This window comes from Podarcis pityusensis, assembly GCF_964106645.2.
Source record: "Podarcis pityusensis genome assembly, chromosome: 8".
Taxonomy (NCBI): domain Eukaryota; kingdom Metazoa; phylum Chordata; class Lepidosauria; order Squamata; family Lacertidae; genus Podarcis; species Podarcis pityusensis.
In genome coordinates, this window is record NC_138033.1 from 19,303,314 (window position 1) to 19,322,302 (window position 18,989).

An 18,989-nucleotide genomic window follows, 5' to 3' on the forward strand; every position below is an offset into this window, starting at 1 on the left:
ATGGAGACTCTTCTGCTGGGAGCCGCCCAGAGTGGCTGGGGAAACCCAGCGAGATGGGTGGGGTATAAGTAATAAAATTATTAATTATAATTATTATTATTCAAACCTCCTGCCCTGCCCAGCTCACACACGGCTGTGGCAACGCACCTGATGGATGATGTAGATGCCATAGGTGAGCTGCTGCCGCTGCAGGAAAGGGTGCAGGTAGTAGAGCAGGTACTTGAGGTGTTGCTCTCGGTTGCGGTGGGGGATGATGACAGCTGTTTTGTGGACTGCATCGCAGTCGGGCGGACGGTAGCGCCCCCCTTTGGTCACAAGGGGATTCTTCCGCACAATATCATCCAGAGACAGCCCTGCGGGGAAAGTCACCCGAATAGGGCCTCCTGCAGGCGAGCAGAGACAGGGGTAAGGCAAACAATCTCCACCACCTAGCTAGGTAGTCAGCAGACTGCAGGCTAAGAGCCAACGTGACCCAGAGTCCTCAAGAGGAGAACACCTCGAAACATTTTCATTTTAGATTAAAATGAGCATTAGCCTCCTAGTCAGTTCCAGGGTTCTTTTCTCTTTCCACCTGCTCCATCCCTGGTCATCCCTGCAAACTTTAAAGAATCATAGTATTGTAGAGTTGGAAGGGACCATGTGAGTCATCTAGTCCAGCCACCTGCAATGCAGGATTTTTTTTTGCCCAAGATGGGGCTCAAACCCACGACTCTGAGATTGAGTCTCATGCTCTATGAACTGAGTTATCACTATGCTTTCACTAGTCACACTGGACAAGAAAGGGTGCATAGGTCGAAGAGAGAGAACCACTTCTCTCATTTCACAGAGCACTTCATGGCTTAATGGAAGATCACTTCTACGATGGGCCTACAATCCTCAAGCCTCTTTTTGCGGGGGTCTCTCATCACTAGGCATCTCTGTTTAAAAATCACTATTGCCGTACTCTACTTCCAGAATTTGTGTCTTCTTTCCCAGGGCCAAAGAGCGGTGTAAACATGAAGCAAGCTTTTGAATTACACTGAACTCTTTAGTCTCACAACTAGTATGCTACACACAAAGAGAGAAAATTGACCCGAAAGCTTGCTCAGAATTTACTTCACTGTTTCACGCTCATTTTTGCCTTTCACATGCCACCCAAAACCTTTCCAGATGGCTAGCTGGTTCAATGAAACAATACATTAGAGCTTCTGTGACTCTTAATTTCAGAACAACCACTCCAGCCCAACACCATTCAAACCTTAGGGCTGACTCCAAATCCCCAGTTCCTAACCAGAACCAGGATCAATAACAGAGAAGCCCTTACCAAGAAAAGGAGATGCCTCTGGACAGTAAGGAAGTTCCTCTGGGGGCAGAGGGGGCCGGGCAATCAGGCTGAGGTTGGCGTAGACGTCCCCTGGCAGCGAAACATTGTGTAGGCTGGACAATATAGTCAATGTGCCCCCCTTGTAGAAGATGCCCAGGAAATAGGCAACACGCTTGCGGTAGCCATCGTGGTACAGCAGAGCCATCACCACCAGCTGCACCCCTAGGAAGAGCAGCAGGTAGCGGCCACGCAACTGCAGCATGGCTGAGGCAGGGCCAGGATCATCTATCCATGGTGCAGCTGGGCTGAAGGGTGGCGGCGGCAGCAGCAGCAGCAGCAGCAAGGGAAACAGAAGACAGTGACCTGTTGGAAGCAGCAGAAGGTAGAATGAGTACAGGCAATGCTCATTCGTCAGGTTAACATTTTTTTTTTATGCACAAACATTTTGATGGGCCAAAAAAGGTGCCCCAGTTAAAGTACCAGCAGGTTTTGGGGGGGTGGGGAAGAAACTAATTTTAATGCAAGTACAAACTGTAGCAGAGAAGCACCATTTTGAGAGGCATTCCGTGTCTTTGGGGAGAGAATAGCCATTTACAACCCATGCATGCATCGCCTAAAAGCAAGCATCATCTTCGCTCGAAAACCATTTAATGCCGATTTGATTATCTGATCAGCCTCCTGACGTTCACAACGCTCAGCTTTCGCTTGGATGCTTACAAGAAAATGCATTTCCTGCCCCCACCTCGCCCCCAAACGTTTCATGTCTACAAATGCAGGGGTAAGGTTCTGAAAGCGGGGGGAAGTTCACATCCAGAGCCCAGCCCAGCCATTTGTTACACACAAGGCGATCTGCTCTCAGCAAGCACAAGTATGGACAGACGTGGCACCGCGAGACAAAGCAACTAACAGTAATAGCATCTTCCTGTCTCTGCAGCTGCATGAGAAGTCTCAGTGCAGCAAAAAGCAAACCGCACACCTGCCAAATGAGAGGTGTCCACAGGAAAGGAGAACGTGGGAGTGGGTGGTAGGCATAGCAACATAACATGGCGAACATATGCACCAGGGAGGGAAAAGAAGTTAGGACAAGTGGCAGACAGAAAGAAATAGGATAGCAGAATTATTTTTTGCTTACACTCTCTCCCTCCCCCCAAAAACCAAGGAAACACAGAAGGATTAAGCTTGGCAGCTTTCAAGTAAAAAAAGGAAAAAATATGTTAAGCTCAGTTGCAGATCAATCCCCAGAATCTGCAGGAAGGGCTGGGAATGCCCCCTGACAGAAATGCTAGAGAACTGCTTCCAGTCCAAGGTGACAATTCTGAGCAAGGTCTTGACTAGGCATAAGGCAGTTTCCTACATGCCTGGGAAACTTAAAACAGTCTGCATGCCTCTCCTCCCATGGAACTCCATAGTTGAATGGTGACTTGAATCTGGGTTCTCCCAGATACTATCATGCTCTGACCACAACACAGTTATTCTTAAAATTATGTTGCCAGAGCCTCCTTTCTCCATACCCCAGAGCTGCTTCATTTAAAGTGTCAAAAGCCATGTTTTGCATGTACATATAACCTTAGTCCACAGCTGTTGCTATCTGCAACACTTGAGGGAGGAGGAAGGGATGGGAACAGGCGCGAGTCCCCTTGCCGCAGCCCTTTCCATGCACCTTGTCCACTCTTTGTTTTCCAATATTAGGCCCTTGGGCCTCCAGCTGCCAGCCACTTCACATATCTCAGCGTTTGGGTTGTATAGATCCTCTTCACCCTGGCTTTTGACACTTGCAAGGTATGCTTTTAGCACCCACCTTATTTCCGTGACTGCAAGTTGTTTAAACTGTTTTTAACGTGTGTTAATTGTTGCAAGCTGCCCCGAAACCCAAGGGTGAAGGCGAATAAATTATTATACTGTAATAATCTACCCGATTGCAGAATCTTGGTTAACGCGGCAGGAAAGGGCTTGGGGGAGTGCAACGTGGAGCAGCACATTCCATACCTATAAGTGAGAGAAGTAGCCTGCTTTGGTTACCTATTCTGCTACCTGCCCACACCCTGTCCAGCACAACAGGTGTCTTGGAGCAGTGCCAACTGGCAACAGCTAAGAAGGAACAAGGAAATGGCCCAAGAGATTCCTGTAAGAGATGTTCCAGGGTGATATAAGAAAGAAGGAAATGAATCACACATAAAGGTAAAGGACCCCTGACGCTTAACTCTGGGGTTGCGGTGCTCATCTGGCTTTACTGGCAAAGGGAGCCGATGTTTGTCTGCAGGCAGTTTTTCTGGGTCATGTGGCTAGCATGACTAAGCTGCTTCTGGCGAAACCAGAGCAGCACACAGAAAAGCCGTTTACCTTCCTGCCGGAGCGGTACCTATTTATCTACTTGCACTTTGACATGCTCTGGAGCTGCTAGGTTGGCAAGAGCTAGGACCGAGCAATGGGAGTTCACCCTGTCGTGGGGATTTGAACTGCCGACCTTCCGATCGGCAAGCCCTAGGCTCAGTGGTTTAGACCACAGAGCCACCCACGCCCCACATAGATGTCACATATAGGCAACCCTAATTAAAACCTTCAGGGAAGAGCTGACCCTTCCAGATTCACTGAGCTGTTCCACTGCCCAAAGCAAGAGGCTCAGTCAAGGGCATCTTGCTTCATTTGGGAAGAAAGAGGAGCGTTCTTACATCACTTAGTCAAACCCAACAGATTAGGAAATGGGATTAGGTGTGTAGCTGGTTTTGCCTTCATGTGTGCATGTTCATTCCCAACACACTTTGACGTGAAAAACTTCACAGAAAAGGCAAACAAGCTCCGTCGTGATGTAGCCTGCAACCAAGTTGGAAAACTTCCTTCTTTGTTGCCGTGATATTGTTCTATACCATTTTTTAAAAGATATAGACCAGCATTTTGATAGGAAGGTTTGGGTATGAGAAAACTTAAACTGTAGCTCTCCTTTCTAACCCAACTATTAATATGTGAAGGTAGGAGGTACTGCACAACTGGTAGAAAAGTATCCAAGTGGCTCAAAGCCAGTGTGCAAACACAGATAAGTAGTGCGCTTGCTGGTAACAAAAGGCATATATTTTACACAATGGCTTTTATGGGAGCAGCTGCCATGATTTCCAATCAGCAAATAATAGCTTTTAGCAAAACCACCAACTCCATTTCTTGGCATCCATCTGTCTCGGGAGATAAAGGAAGAGTGCACCTTCAGGGGTAACGTCAAACCATTGGAGAGTTACAGCGCCCGCTGTGGCTGCAGAGACCAATGTGGGAGAGACATGTTTTGTTGCAGTTGCGGCAGACAAAGGCATCTGGTTTTGCTGCTACAGGTGTGCCATGGCAGTTCTGACTCCTTACAGACTTTGGATCACCGTTAGGATGCCTACGTCAGGTCATTCAATATGAATGAAGCAGTTTGTCGTTGCAAAACAAATGCAGCAGAGATGAATTCACTGGGGCCTTTCCTAGGCAGCTTTCTTGGGACCTGAACATTCTACTATCTAAAGCAATGCAGTGAATTGGAGCCGTTTCAGCAGCCTAGGTGGAGGCAAACAGAGTAGTACAAGAACACTGCAATCTGGAGATGCTTCACAAGCCTGACACCAACACGGAGGATTCGTCCTACCTTGCAGCCCCCGCAAATAAAAGAAAGAGCGGAAGGCTGGTGTGACAATGTAGCAATGGAGCCAAAGTTTTAAAAGCTGTCTGATCAGCTCTACATCCCCCTTTCCCGATGCACGTTATTGTATTCTGGAAATACGGTTTAACACGAATAAGTAGATTGCTGGAGGATGTTATTCAAAAGTTCCTGCAGTGCTCCTTTCCCCACGGCTGCCAACAAGCTAGAGTCTCTGCCTTGCCATGCCATGTGACCTGGGCTCCAAGCCACAAATGGTAAGCAAGGTTAAGGTCATGCCTTGATTCAAAGTAAGGCTGCCGCTGGCTAGCAAGTGGTGTGCCACACAGCAGTTGAGGTAAGGGGCTGGACAACAGGGAGGAACCAGTGGGAGTAGCTGCAGCTACCTAACCTGCTACACAACCCTGGCTTGTGAAATTGCTAGTTAGAGCAGGGTAGTGAAGGCAATGAAGAGTAACTGATCCAGAATCAAATATTATCCATGGGCTTATCCACACTTACCTTTCCTCTGTGCTTTCCAGGCATGGTCCATACTTTAAAGCTCTGTGCCTTTGTCTTTTTGCCCCAGAGATTTCCCTGTGAAAACCCACTCTTTAAAGCAGCAATCCGCAGAAAACCTGAATTGCCATTTGTTGTGCTTCAGCTTTAAAAAGCAGGTTTTCATGGGGAAAGCTCCAGAGAGAGAAAAATAGTGCTTATATGTATATATATTATTTATTGAATATGTACCTGCAGTTATTTATTGATCTATATCTCAGGGCAGTTCACGGGATAAAATCAGAATGGAAATTTCTGACATGGACATTGAACTTTAGAATGCAGGGCTGTGCCTATAAAGTGGGGGCCAAAAAGCCCTTTATCTCATCAGGATCCTGATCCAGCTACCAGTGTCAGTTCTTGGCGGTGGGGGAGAGAGGTTTAGGACTCAGAGACCAAGACATAGGAGAAGCTCCAGGTCCTGGGAAATGCATTTCTACTGAGTCTTCCTTCAGAGAGCTTTAAACAAAACAAGAGGTCATTGATTTGAAGGTAATGATAATGAGCTAGGCTTCTACATCAAGTGCAGAAGGACACTTCAACTCCAGTCTAAATAAACTACCCTCAAAGGGCCTCTCCCCACACAATCAGGCCACCTCTTCACCAGGAACTATTTCCTCCTGGAATTTGTAGCCAACCCATGTTAGACTGAAGTTCTAGGAACCAGAAGTCACATTATAGAAGCAACCTGACGAACAAGTTATGGGCTGCTCATTAACCAGTACATTAATAATGAAAGAGCCATTAAAATAGAGCCACGGCTTGGTCAAACTGGAAAGCACTCTCAATAAATTGCTTTCTGCACCTTGGGAGTTTCACCTCTTTAAAATTCACACTGGTGCTACCCTCCTCCTTTTTTGACTTCAGTAGCTCCGGCATAAGATGAGCGAACTTTCCAGAGATGCTTACAAAGTTCTTTCCCATAACTTATCAGCTCCATTTCACACCATCCTTATGGCTCACCTTGTCCAACTACACTTCCCCCACCCCTTCCCTGTCAAACCCTCATTGGCATCTCTGCAGATTAGTCCAACCATCACAAGCAGCATACTCACAAGCCCATAGCTAGTACTGAGCAATGGATGCGCCTCTTTTCCTGTTGAACTTATTGGCCAAACCTGCCTAGGGAACCACGGGAAGAGAAAAACAAAGTCCTGCATGAGAAAAGAACTTTCTTTATCCTCCACACTCAGTCTGCATTTTTCACTCTCTCTCTCAACTGAAATGAAGGCAAGTTCAGAAACTGGATAGACTTCAGAAGGAAACTTCACGTTTAAGGGAAAAGATGAAGGGCAGCAACTGAAGTATGTGCTTTGGCCATCTTTTCAAAACCTGGCTGAATTTGGCAAAGAATGGGCCGAGACTAAAATAAGAACACATAGCCAATTTGCTTCAGTCAGTAACTGGAAGAGGGGAGGGCCTGAAGCACCGAAACTGAAACAGCTCAGCACAGAGCTGCCTCTTTCAAAAGTCTGCGTATCAAACACATCCTCACTGTGGAATGCACAGGACATTGCCAAATAAAGCAATTTTCCAGCTGGCAACTTGAAACTTGAGTACTGACCACCCCCCACTCCCAGGACTACTACTAAAGAAACAGGTTCTGACCTCGCAACTTCCATGGTGATCCTGTTCTATCAGGAATCACACTGCACATTTCTGACCAGGGTGTGAAAAGCTGGGCCACATGGGAGGTTTTTAATCCTCCACAGGAATGAGATCTTATCAGCTTTGTCAGTAAGGAAGGTATTTTTCTTCCACTAGGCAAGGCTTCCTCGAAGGGGAGGGTAGAAGTGAAACTATGCTGAGTATCTGCACCATCCACCTTTATGTTCTAAGCCAAGCCAGGCCTTCTAGAGATGACACAGAGAGATAAAAGCTTAAGAAGGAACTCTGGTGATTCCCATTTGGTTCAGCATCCTGTTCTCACAGGCCAGATGCTTATGGGAAGCCCACAAGCGAAACACGAGTGCCAAAAGCACTCAACCCACTCATGTCCACAAGATTCGGAGAACATTTATGTTCTTCCTGCCACCGAGTCTCTAACACTAGCAATCAGGCACATGCATAACTCTGTTTATTCACAAACTTGCTGCTAATTCCAGTCCTCTTCCTCCCCTCTCTTGCCCACCTTTGAACTGTACACAACCGGAGCAAGAGAATCTGGTTTACTGCAGCTCTGTAAAGCACCATGCATCCTCAACAGCAATTCCATTATATGACACTTCATGCGATCTTACAAGGCTTCTTCCTTTCACTGAATCTGTGCAATTCCATTACACAGAAAGCACAAAAACCACAGAGTCATAATTTCTGGCACAGCCTGAAATTCTGCGGAGGGTGCAGATGCCGAAGCCTCCCTATTGAGTTCAGACCAAGATTAACCTTGCCTCAGGAGGTAAAGACGATGTCACCCCAAAGATTCAGTGTTTCCCTCCAAGGCAAACAGGATGCGGTCTTAAGTTGGCCCAACTTTATTTATATATAAATAAAACTAGTTATTTTAAATGCTGGACAGCATTACTTACTGCAGAGAACTCTTCCTCAGGCTGGAAATCTGAAGTGGGGGAAATATTAGCTGCTGCTGTGCCAGTTCATAATGTTTACCCAGGCATGTCTAAGAGCCTTTTCAATTCCTCAATGAGCTGGAACAGTTTAGATGCTAGGCTACTCACTTATTTCATCAAGAGCAGCACCTCTCAACTCTCCAAAGGTGTGAGATGCCTGTACTAAAGAGGCAACAGCTAAATCTCTGGTTTTCCTTATAAGCTTCCAGTCTAATTTGATCCAAGGCTGCATTGGTAGGTCAAAACCACCAGGCTTTCAGTGCTGGATAAATGTAATTGCACCTACCGTCGCAAGGTTCACAATGATTATAATTCCTATGTTAAAATCCATTTTTAAAACTCCCCTCAGAGCATTTATGGGCCCCAATTCAAAGTACTGGTGCCGACCTTTTCAAGCCCTTAACAACTTGAGACCTGGTTATATGACCCTGCTCATTCACTAAAATCAGCTATGGAGGTCCTGGTCATATGCCCACCAGTATGAGCAATTAGGTTGCGAGGCACAAAAAATGGGGTCTTTTCAGTGGTGGCCCCATGGTTACGGAATTCCCTTCTGAGTGAGTTACACACACTGCCTTCAGTGCAGGCTTTCAAGTGGGACTTAACATCTCTTTTCCAGGCTGCCTTTTCTTAATGTGTTCTTCAGCTGTACTTTCAAGTTCTCTCTCTCTCTCTCTCTCTCTCTCTCTCCCCCCCCCCCCACACACACAGGGAAAGAGAGTGAAATACTTAGGCTTCACTGGGCCTAGGTGCTGCTTCATAATAATTCATCTCATTTGTTGTGTTTCTTATTGTTTCTGTGCTTACCACTTTGTGAGGGCATGGCCTACGAGGCAGCCTATAAATTTGTCACATAAAATAAATTGATGACTCTTCCTGAATAAAATTCAGAAGGGTAAAGGCAGTCAGCACAGCTTATTATGAATGAAGTGCATATGGTGAAGAACAAAGATCATCTTTTCAAGAAGACATCTGCATATAGGACAAGAATAGGTGGCAATTTTTTCTGTTTAACAAACCTGCCCCACCTCTAATTAGCTATTTTGTCAATGATGTAATAATAATAATAATAATAATAATAATAATAATAATATTTATACCCTGCTCTCCCCAGCCAAGGCTGGGCTCAGGGCGGCTAACAACCAATAATGAAAACAAGTTGAATGAATACAACTTAAAAACAAGATTAAAATACAACATTAAAACATTAAAATGCAGCCTTATCACAGGAGGAGAAAGGAAAAAAGAAAGAGGGGGAGGGAATCAAATTGACTCCAAGTCAAAGGCCAGGTGGAACAAGAAGAATGAACACTATATATATATATATATATATATATATATATATATGCGCACTAGAAGTTGCTTCTGGCATACAGAGTACAACGAGTCAATGATATCTTGCAAAAATTATGGAGATAGAAAGTTGCAGCAGCCTTGCCTGGACACCGCATACCTTTACTGAACGTGGACATTCCTATAATGTCCATACATATGGGAGCAGTTCACCTACTAAAGTACTTTCCTTGAACAATACGTTCAGAAGTATGTAAAGATTCAGCTCCAAACGCAAACACCTTTTATATACATCATGCATATAAGACATGTACAAATGTCACCAACAATAAAGCATGAGAAGGAAGCACATCTGTTCTAACTAAACAGTGCCAATCCTCCCACAGCATTGGCACTTAAAGGCCAGAAGACAGAAATTACTACATGCCTTGGGCTGTGTTACTGGACAATCCCAGCTTTAAAGTGCAGAGACTGACACCCGAGACAGCACTGTGTCAGCTGAAGAAACACAGGCAAACTGAGCCGGGGATGGATGAATGCTTCTGAATAATTATTTACAAGGCTGTGATGTTCCCTAGCGATTAGTGTTCAGTGCAAAACAACGTCTTGAATATCTGGGGAAGTGAGCTGCTTAGATATCTTAAGCAAGCTGGCATGATTGCTAGCATCACCACAAAAAGCTACAAGACTTGTAAGGTATCGCAGCACCTAGGTTGGCCCTGCTTCCCCTCCAGCTGAATGCATAAGGGCTCAAATCCCCAAACTCAGGTCTACACCTACACATAAGGACATCTGCATTCTCTGACATGGGCTTCCTGGCATATAGAAATGCTTCACATTACACTTCACATTAGAGGAGTTGACTGTTGGGAAAGACAACAGAAGCAAAGGGAGCTTGTAGCCTGCATCAGAAGAACTCCTGTCCTCCCTTGAGACCATAGCCATTCCCTTGTCCACAGTTGGCTTCTCGGTTCTCCCCCAGTTCATCTGGGAAAAGGGAGTGCCTCATAATGGGAGACCATGGGCAGTGCAGAGAAATGGTCACCTACAACTGCCATGCCCAAAGAAGGAGGGGATCTATAACTGTATGAGATGCAATTGGAAAGATATTGGAAAATGCAAGCAAATGTGAATTTAAGGATGCCCACCTGTGCAGTTCTGTTTCCTCAGCTAGATCAGAGAGGTCGTCCTTAGTTCGTGGAGTGCAGCACTTTTTTGGTCCCAATCTCCATGGAGTTTCTGCAATGAATCGGGGAGGGTGAAGAGAGAGGTCAACTTAGAACTAGCGCATATGACAGGGCAGAAGGAAAAAGCATAGAGGCAGAACCTGGCATTTTCACACAGCAATGCAACATCGCCACATGAAACCCAACAGCACGAAGCCAATTTAAACAGGAAGTAGAGAGCTGCTAGTGCAAAGTAGGATGAGGAAACGGGGGGGGGGGGAGAGAGAGAGACAGAGAGAATGGGGTCAGGAATGTGCAACGTGTACAGAACGGGAATGGGAGTTAATCACTACCAGCAGTCAGTACTTCCAACAGGGAACAGAACAGTTTTCCATACCGAATCATGCCATTTGACAATCATTCCAGATTTCTTTCTTCAAATTAATGCACTGCACAGAGACAAAACTGACCGAATAATTAAGAATAATTCAATTGCACCTATGGCACACAGCACATCCCGGAACAACAGAAATAGCACTAAAAGAACCCCCTTCCAGAACCAAATCACTACTCAGGGTCTTTTATACTTTCTATTCAAGAAGTCAATTCTTTGCTGCTTAGTTTATTCATTATCCCACAGGGGGAGGCATAGAAGTCTTGCTGTAGGTTAGGCAGTGGTATATTCCCTGTGATTCAGCTCCACACTTCCCTAGCGAACAGGAGACTTAGCGTTCTGTTGCTTAGACAACCCACGGGTTGCCAAGATGCAACTGTTAGTGCCTAATTTTTCTTAAAGGGCTAGAAATTCTGGAATAAGTGCTGACTGGGGAAAGGAAGCTTTGGCACTCGGGTGTCAACCTCCCTGCCTTTTGCATATGCAGCCTTCCCACCATATTAAAAAGAAATATGGTGCCCTACCTGTAGATTATGATCTAACACAACTGAACCAAGAATTGCTATAAGCTTCAAGGAGTGTCTCTCACCGTAGTCTTAAAGTCAAAGAACAGGGTGCAGCCTCCAAAGTCACCTAGGCTAACCCCTCTTCAAATATTTACAAGGACATGTTGCACAACTTCTATGAACTTCACTGCCAACAATCACTTCTTAAACCACAATTCAGCAACAATCACATGGCAACAATGCACACATGCCACTCATACAGAAAGGCCGCTATTGTAAAGACAGCATCTTAACACCCTCATATAAGCCACTAAGTCAACAGTGACTGGCGACAATGTGCCTTTTTTATTGTAGTTTCCCATGCAGTCTTCAATGAGTTAAAATCATAGAATTGCAGAGTCCCCGTCCCCTTTCCCCCAAGGGGGCGGGACACTAATCTTTTTTTAAAAAGAATTTTATTAATTTGGCCTCTGATCCCTCAAGCCCTTTAATCTGTTAAGATGATGACACCCTTGATGATGTCCATGTGCATGTTTGTGTGTGTGCACACACGTTTGTGTGTTCAGAGTTCGCAGAACAGTGAACACTATAAAAATCTAATTGACTTACTACGTATAGTTAAACTATGAATTTGCTCGTACAATATGTAGTAATGGCCGCCAACTTGGATGATTTAGAACTGGGCTCATTCACGGAGGACAAGGCTATCAATGGTTACTAGTCATGATGAGCATGCCCTACCTCCACTGCCAGAGCCATGCCTCTGTGAACCAGCTGCAGGGAATAATCACATCTGGCCTGATTCAGCAGGGTTTTATCTGTATCTACACATGCACACACGGAGGCAATTGTGATGTCATCTCTCTGTCTCAGTTACACCAACCCAAGAGCTGCAAAATATGTGGGAAAGGGTACCCAAAATAATCAAAGGGTTGGGATACTGTTCCGACAAGAAAAGGCTAACAAATCTGAAGACATTTTTTTATAATGAGACAAGAGGAAGAATATGCTTGAAGCTTACTGCGTTATGCATGGTAAGGAAAATGAGATACCGTATTTTTTGCCCTATAGGACGAACCTTTTCCCCTCCAAAAATGAAGGGGAAATGTGTGTGCGTCCTATGGGGCGAATGCAGGCTTTCGCTGAAGCCTGGAGAGCGAGAGGCGTCGGTGCGCACCGACACCTCTCGCTCTCCAGGCTCCAGGAAGCTATCCGCAAGCCTTGCGCACCCGGGGGGAGTTCCCCTGGGCGCGCAAGGCTTGCAGACGGCAGCCTGCAGTGCGGAGCATGGGGCGCCCTCCGGAGGACGCCCCGTGCTTCGCGCAGGTGTCAGCAAGCCTTGCACACCGGGGGGAACTCCCCCCAGGAGCGCAAGGCTTAAGGGTGGCAGCCTGCAGCGCGGAGCATGGGGCGCCCTCCGGAGGACGCCCCGTGCTTCGTGCAGGTGTCTGCAGCCTGCCGCCCGGCGCGTGGAGCACCCTGAAGCAGAGCGCCCCTCACGCCAGGCAGACATCAGCCAGCCCCACAAGCTCGGGGGACAGCGGGGAGGCGCAGCGCCACCATCCCACTGTTCCCCGACCTGGTTTGGGGGGGGAAATAAAGGGGGGGGATTTTCCTTTATTTCCCCCCCAAAAAAGTAGGTGCGCCCTATGGGATGGAGCGTCCTATGGGACGAAAAATACGGTATATATTTTTCCCCCTCCCTCACAATACACTCAGGATCATCCAGGCAATTTAGGATATACAAAAGAAAGTACAGTTCACACAGCCTAGCTTGTGCAATTTGCTTCTACTAGGCAGGACAATGGCCACTGGTTCAAGATGGCTTTAAAAGAGGATCAGACAAACTCAGGGAGAGGTTCTCTGCAGTTATTGGTCATTGTAGCTTAATGGAACCTCACGGTTCAGAGGCAGCATGCCACGGACTACCAGCAGAAAAGGATAGGAAGGGCCATTGCACCCATGCGTTGCCTCTGGGCTCCACAGAGGTATCTCTTTGGCCACTGTGGCAATCAGGATAATGGGGTAGAGGGGTATCTCAGCTGCTGCACAACCTCCAAGGCCAGGCAATTCATAGAAGAACACTCTATTTCCCCCCATGTTGCCTCTCCCTGAAAGCGCCACAGTTCTCTGCTGAACTGGGCTGGAATTAAGAGCCTTGCTGGATCAGACCAAAGGTCCATTAAATCTATTCCGAACCATCTTGATTTATTTATCAAACATCTAAAATTAGTCACCGCGCAAAACAATTGAGAAAAATTCTCGGTGCACACAGGCTCACGATCTATATTTTGAAAAACCAAAAAAAGAGAGAAAAAGATCAACCCATGTGGTTCCTATCATGTGGCAATATATGCCCAAAAAAAAAGAAAGGAAAGGAAACAAAAGGGAAGTGTACGAATTCTTTCAGAAACAGTCAGCCATCTCAAGTCCTGACATTTCTAAGGGAGACAATTTTTCTCAGTGTGCCTGTTAGGTGGTTCCCCATTAACTCCCCACAAACAGACCGGGTACTCATCAGCATTAGCACAAGCACTCTGTGTGCAGAAGTCACTTCAGCGGGATGGATGAGTGCCAAGGGAACGCAGCTTTGAAATTATCCTTGGCTGCTGCTTGTAACCACGCTCTGTCTGGAGGCCGTTAAAGAGGCCAGACGCTAGAAGCTGCACCTCAAAAGAAATCTCTCTTTGAGGGTTGATAGGCCAGCCTTTCCCAACACACCCCGTCCTTCTACAGGCACATACATAACCAAGGCCAAAAGTAAGTCTATTGAAAAGTAAAGAAGAAGAAAACAACCCCAAAACATGAAATTCACACAGCACAAGGATTCAAAAGAAAATATGAGGGTTGGCAATAATCCCGTGGAATCCCCAAAAATGAAAACATAGCAGCAGTGGTTACAGAAGTAGTGATTACGTTCTCTGTGCTCCCCAGCCTTAGAAGACCTGGCTATTATCAGATCTGAGGTGGGAAACTCAGCCAGTTTGCAAAGCCATGAACTGGAGGGCACTTGCTCCAGCCAAGGGACAAAGTGTAGTGAGAAAATTATTTGTGAGAAAGACAAAACCCAAGGAAGATTCTGTCTACTATCAGAAGAGTAAAAGACAAGGTAACATATTCATCCAGACAAACTTCTGGTAGTCTGTTGGGGGGGGGGGCAGGTTTGCAAGTTACAAAAGTTCATCAGGAAAGAACATAGAGGTACAGATTGGAGACAAATAAATGCTTTCTTGTAACTGTTTCTGTTCCGTTCTGACAGAAAATACTGTGACTATTACAGTGTTGTAGGTGATCCAAGAATATCAGCGGCAAACATATTACCAATTCCTAGCTAGTGTTAGAAACAGAGATACAAAAACTAGGAGCCAAATGCACTTTAAACCTAGGTTATGGTTGCCAGAACCAGTGTTAGAAACTCAGATATATAAGCTAGGTGCCAAATACCTCCTTAAACCAATGTTACAGTTGCCATTTTTGGGCAAGATGGCTCTAATGTTTGAAAAGTAAGACTTTAGAGCCATCTTGCCCAAAAATGGCAACTAAACTTTCCGTTTTGGTGACTGTAACCTTGGTTTAAGGAACCATTTGGCACTTAGCTAATATATCTTAGTTCCCAATACTGTGTACAACAGCCAGGCATGTGAGATTTTCTTAAATCCCTGAACATGTCTCCAGTCTAACTTGCAGCCCTTTGTCTTACCCCAGCCATGCTGCTGTAGCACTTGACTGCATCCTTGAATACTGTTGGCTTGTAGAGTACACCTACACAATTGTGAACTGATATCTTATCAGGGCACCCCTACAACTCCCAATTGTGAACAAGTACCTTGTCAGCGCAGCCCCACAAAAGTTATATTCCCAAAGTCATAGAACTAATTGCACCAGTGTAAACAGACGTGTGACCAAGGCAAAGCTATAAATCAATTGCAAATATGCATTTTACATTAATGTGAAGTCCTTCCTTGAAGGAGGGAGGCTAACTGCATATCCATTAATTCCTCTAATTTAGACACCTGCCCGCAAGAACTTCCTTAAAATCAGAAAACTAGACAAGCTTCTTTCACATCATTATTGACTCGCATATCTAAACCTGTTACAGTTCACCACCAGTAGGGATACCCAGACTATAGACATCATGCATGAATCACCACTTTCTTGCCCATATGCTATCTTCTTCCCCTTACAGGAAGCATGGCAGGAACTAAAAATGAAAGTCACCATTATGGTGCAACAAATGGGTTGGGAACCTCTTCCAGCTGGTGGGCCAAATCTGATACGTGAGCCAGGGTGACTACAGCACTACACTTCAAAATCCAGAGTGTTAGTTCAAACTGCAGTCCATTTGCAAGGAGCACCACACATCCATTTTAGCAGTGGATTCATTGGAAGCTGCTTCCTTTTTCCTGGAGGAAGGCATGCTTCCACTGGCCATCAACAGTGAAAATGTCCCTTGCTGCAGCAAAGGAACCAGGAGCTCGTTTTAAGCTCTGGGGGGTGGGGAGTGAAACAAAATACAAGCCAAAAGAATGATGGGATTCTAGAGCAGGGTTGCCCAACTTTTCATAACAAGTGGGCTGCAAGGGTACTTCAAAACAGAACCCACGGGCCACACACTGCCTTGTGTGCATGGCCTCGCTTACCTGACTTTGTGAAGGCAGTGCAAGGGCTGAGGGGGGCATCAAATGTTGCTGAGGGACACCAAAAAAGGCCTCAAGGGCTGCACACTGGACTACCCTATTCTAGAGCAACATTTCCTTGAATTTAGCAAAATCAAGTTGTCTTCCTAAAACAGGGGTTGCTAACCCTTTAGGGCCAATAAGCACATTTGAAAACAGAAAGTCTCTCTTTCTCTCTCTCTCCCCCATCTGTAACCGCCGACCTATCATCTCCATGCCACAATTAGGCATAAAAAAACTTTTACTACCTTCTTTCAAGCATAAATTCAGCAGGGGGAGGAGTAGAATAAATACTCCACAGATGCAAGGCAAGGTCTCTGTAGGCATTGGTGACGCATGTCCTAATATTACCCAATATTTGGTGCACAAACACCCAGAAATCTAACTGGACGCACTAGCTTGCCCACTGCCCTGTGCTGCTCCTTTGTCACTTGGCTAGCTTTTCTACATCTCTCAACTGCTTTCCCCCAATACCTATCCATCCCATATTTTCACAGCACTTGATCTTAGGCAAGTGAACCCAAAGTGGACACAGAGTATGATGCTACTCTATGTATCTCAGAAGGATTATGATCCACACTTCTACCCATCTTTAGGCCTAGTGCCAACAACATGTGCAACACTTTGCATTGCCGCTCCCCTTGCTGAGGTCTTGCACAACTTGCCTTCAAGACAAACTAGTTTGGCTGTAGCCTGTGTCTGCATAGTCAACAACCTATTAAAATGAGAAAGGAGAAGACAGAAAGGCCCACAGTGAATTCCAGAATGACACTAATGTGGATTTGTCTCAAAGTTATTAAATTAGCAGAAGTTCAACCCAGAGACACCATAATAAAGGAATGGATGGAACGAGAGCAGCTGACCCCCTAGATTCCATGCTGTGCACTACATAAGCACAAAACACCAAGACCAAAAGGAAGTAAGGAAGTCTCCAGGCAGTGCTTCTATAGACACAAGCTAACATGACGCAATCCAATATCCTTTGTCCAATAAATTTAAATTGGTTTTAGTTGTAAGCAAGGTGCTAACTTTCCAGGTTCTGATCTTAGTCTAGACATAAAACTGACCTTCTCTTAGCCAAAAATACTTTTGCTGCAAAGAGAAACTGAGACTTCAAAATGTCATATTTTAATCTACTGTCAGACTCTAGGAAAAAGCTAGGAAAAGGTCTACTTACTTAAATACAGTAAGTCCTTTGGAGGTTCTGGATGACCAAAAACACTCTACAGCTACAAATAAAATCGCAGTGTTTCTAAAACATTTGCTGGGCAGATGAAAAACTCAAGAGACCAAGAAGATCTGCCACCACACCTGTAGATTCCAACAACACTGATCTGTCCCCAACCAAACACAAACCCATACAGTCACTGCTGTACCAGTATTGTTTCAGCACAACATCTAGAGCCTGCTTCAGGCTGCCACATATAAATAGGATCTTCAACTTGCCCCCCCCACCAGCAACACGCATGAGCCATACCTGAGGAAGGGCCATATGCATTGGGGGAAGAGGGAATGGCCCACTGATCTCCTTGCATAGAGGAGGGAAATACTGTATACAGCTTCAGGTGTCATGGTGTCAATTAAGCAATTGAATTTAGATACAAGCTTCAGCATGAACGGAACCCCCACCTCCCACGAGAGTCCAGGCACAGAGTATTTACAAAATTGCGAAAGGTTTCCAACCCACCCTGCATTTTCACAGCCTCTCTGTCATTACCAAGGAAACAGAAGTTTTGATGCCATACCACCCCTGTCTCCTGCACACAGGAAACGTGGGCCTCTTCATATCTCAATGCTATTAGAACTGAGACCTAACAAGAGACTACAGAGACCTAGCAGCAAAGTTCACCCGCGCCCCCTAACATCAGATCAAGGCATACTGGTTTTAAAAGGAAAAACACTAAAACACAGCCCTCTCTCTCACACACAAACATACTTAAGCAGCCCACCACTGGCCCCCCAGCCTCAAAGCCAAGTTCATTTCCGACTTAAAGCAAACCCACATTCCTCCAGGAGAGGGGGGAGCTTATCCTGGGATCCGAGTTTACTTTTGTTTCAAAGCCAACCTCCCCCCGGTTTCCAAAGAAAGCCGACTTCCTACAGAGTAGGGACCCTTCCCCACCAGAGTTTCTCAGAACGCAGAATCGAGGCTGGGTTCAAGAGGGTCTGAATTCTTTGGAGAGGGAGGGGAGGGTGTAAGGGGGGAGTCGAGAAGTGAAGAAACAAAGGCGAAGAAAAGAAACTCCTCTCATCCCTCCCCCCCCCCCAAAAAAAAGTCCCAATGAAAAGACGACTTGCCTTCACTCCTCAGTCCTGCACACCTCTTTCCTTTTGGAAAACCCTACCCACCGACCCACAAGCGGGAAACTCGGCTGCTATGCAAGAACCACCCCCGGGGCCAGGGGAGCCCCTCAGGCTGCCGAGAGGGGGAAGCCCCCCAGCCCAACCCCCGGTGGGCACAACGGGACTGGCTTCCGAGGAAACCTGCCCAGGCTTGTCTGCCAGTCAGTCGGTCACTCACCGTTCCTGGTCGGTCTGTTGGGCTGCCTGGCGACCTGCCTCCAGCCCCCGGGGTTGGGGTCGGGCTTCTGCTCTGGGCTGTGCAGGGTCGCCCGCCTCACGCGCCGAGGGGGAGAGAGGGAGAGAGGGAGAGAGGGAGAGAGAGAGAGAGAGAGAGAGACACAGAGAGAGAGAGAGAAGTGGGTTGTTAGGGGGCGGGGAGGGAAGCGGGAGAGAAAGCGGGCGCGCGCGCGCGCGTCACGCAGCGGCGCTCCGAATTCCCCCAATTGAAAGCCGGGTCAATCGCGCGCCGGCTGGGAAGGAGGGAGGGAGGGCGAAAGACAGACACGCGCATTCGCGTTCCTCTCTTTTCCCCTCAGCATATACACAAAAGGAATGGGCAGGCGGCGCGCGCGACGCCAG

At 46.4% G+C, this 18,989-nt stretch overlaps 1 protein-coding gene across 5 annotated transcripts in view; it reads right to left on the minus strand.

Moving 5' to 3' along the window:
• Window positions 1-18,989, minus strand: part of LOC308482387 (beta-1,4-galactosyltransferase 3-like) — a 39,606-nt gene that overhangs the window by 7,268 nt on the left and 13,349 nt on the right. Inside the window, exons 1-4 of one of the 5 annotated variants that reach the window (XR_013989248.1) lie at window positions 18,589-18,730; window positions 10,474-10,564; window positions 1,304-1,666; window positions 148-383 (exon numbers count right to left, since the gene is read on the minus strand). Coding sequence is in view for 4 of the 5 variants with exons in the window: in XM_081015460.1 (XP_080871586.1) it covers window positions 148-383; window positions 1,304-1,565 (498 nt within the window). In the remaining variant the exon portion in view is untranslated. Of the gene's footprint in view, window positions 1-147; window positions 384-1,303; window positions 1,667-10,473; window positions 10,565-10,888; window positions 10,932-12,132; window positions 12,177-18,588; window positions 18,731-18,989 lie in introns of those variants that run through there. The other 4 variants (XM_081015460.1, XM_081015462.1, XM_081015463.1 and 1 more) reach the window with 4 other exon arrangements.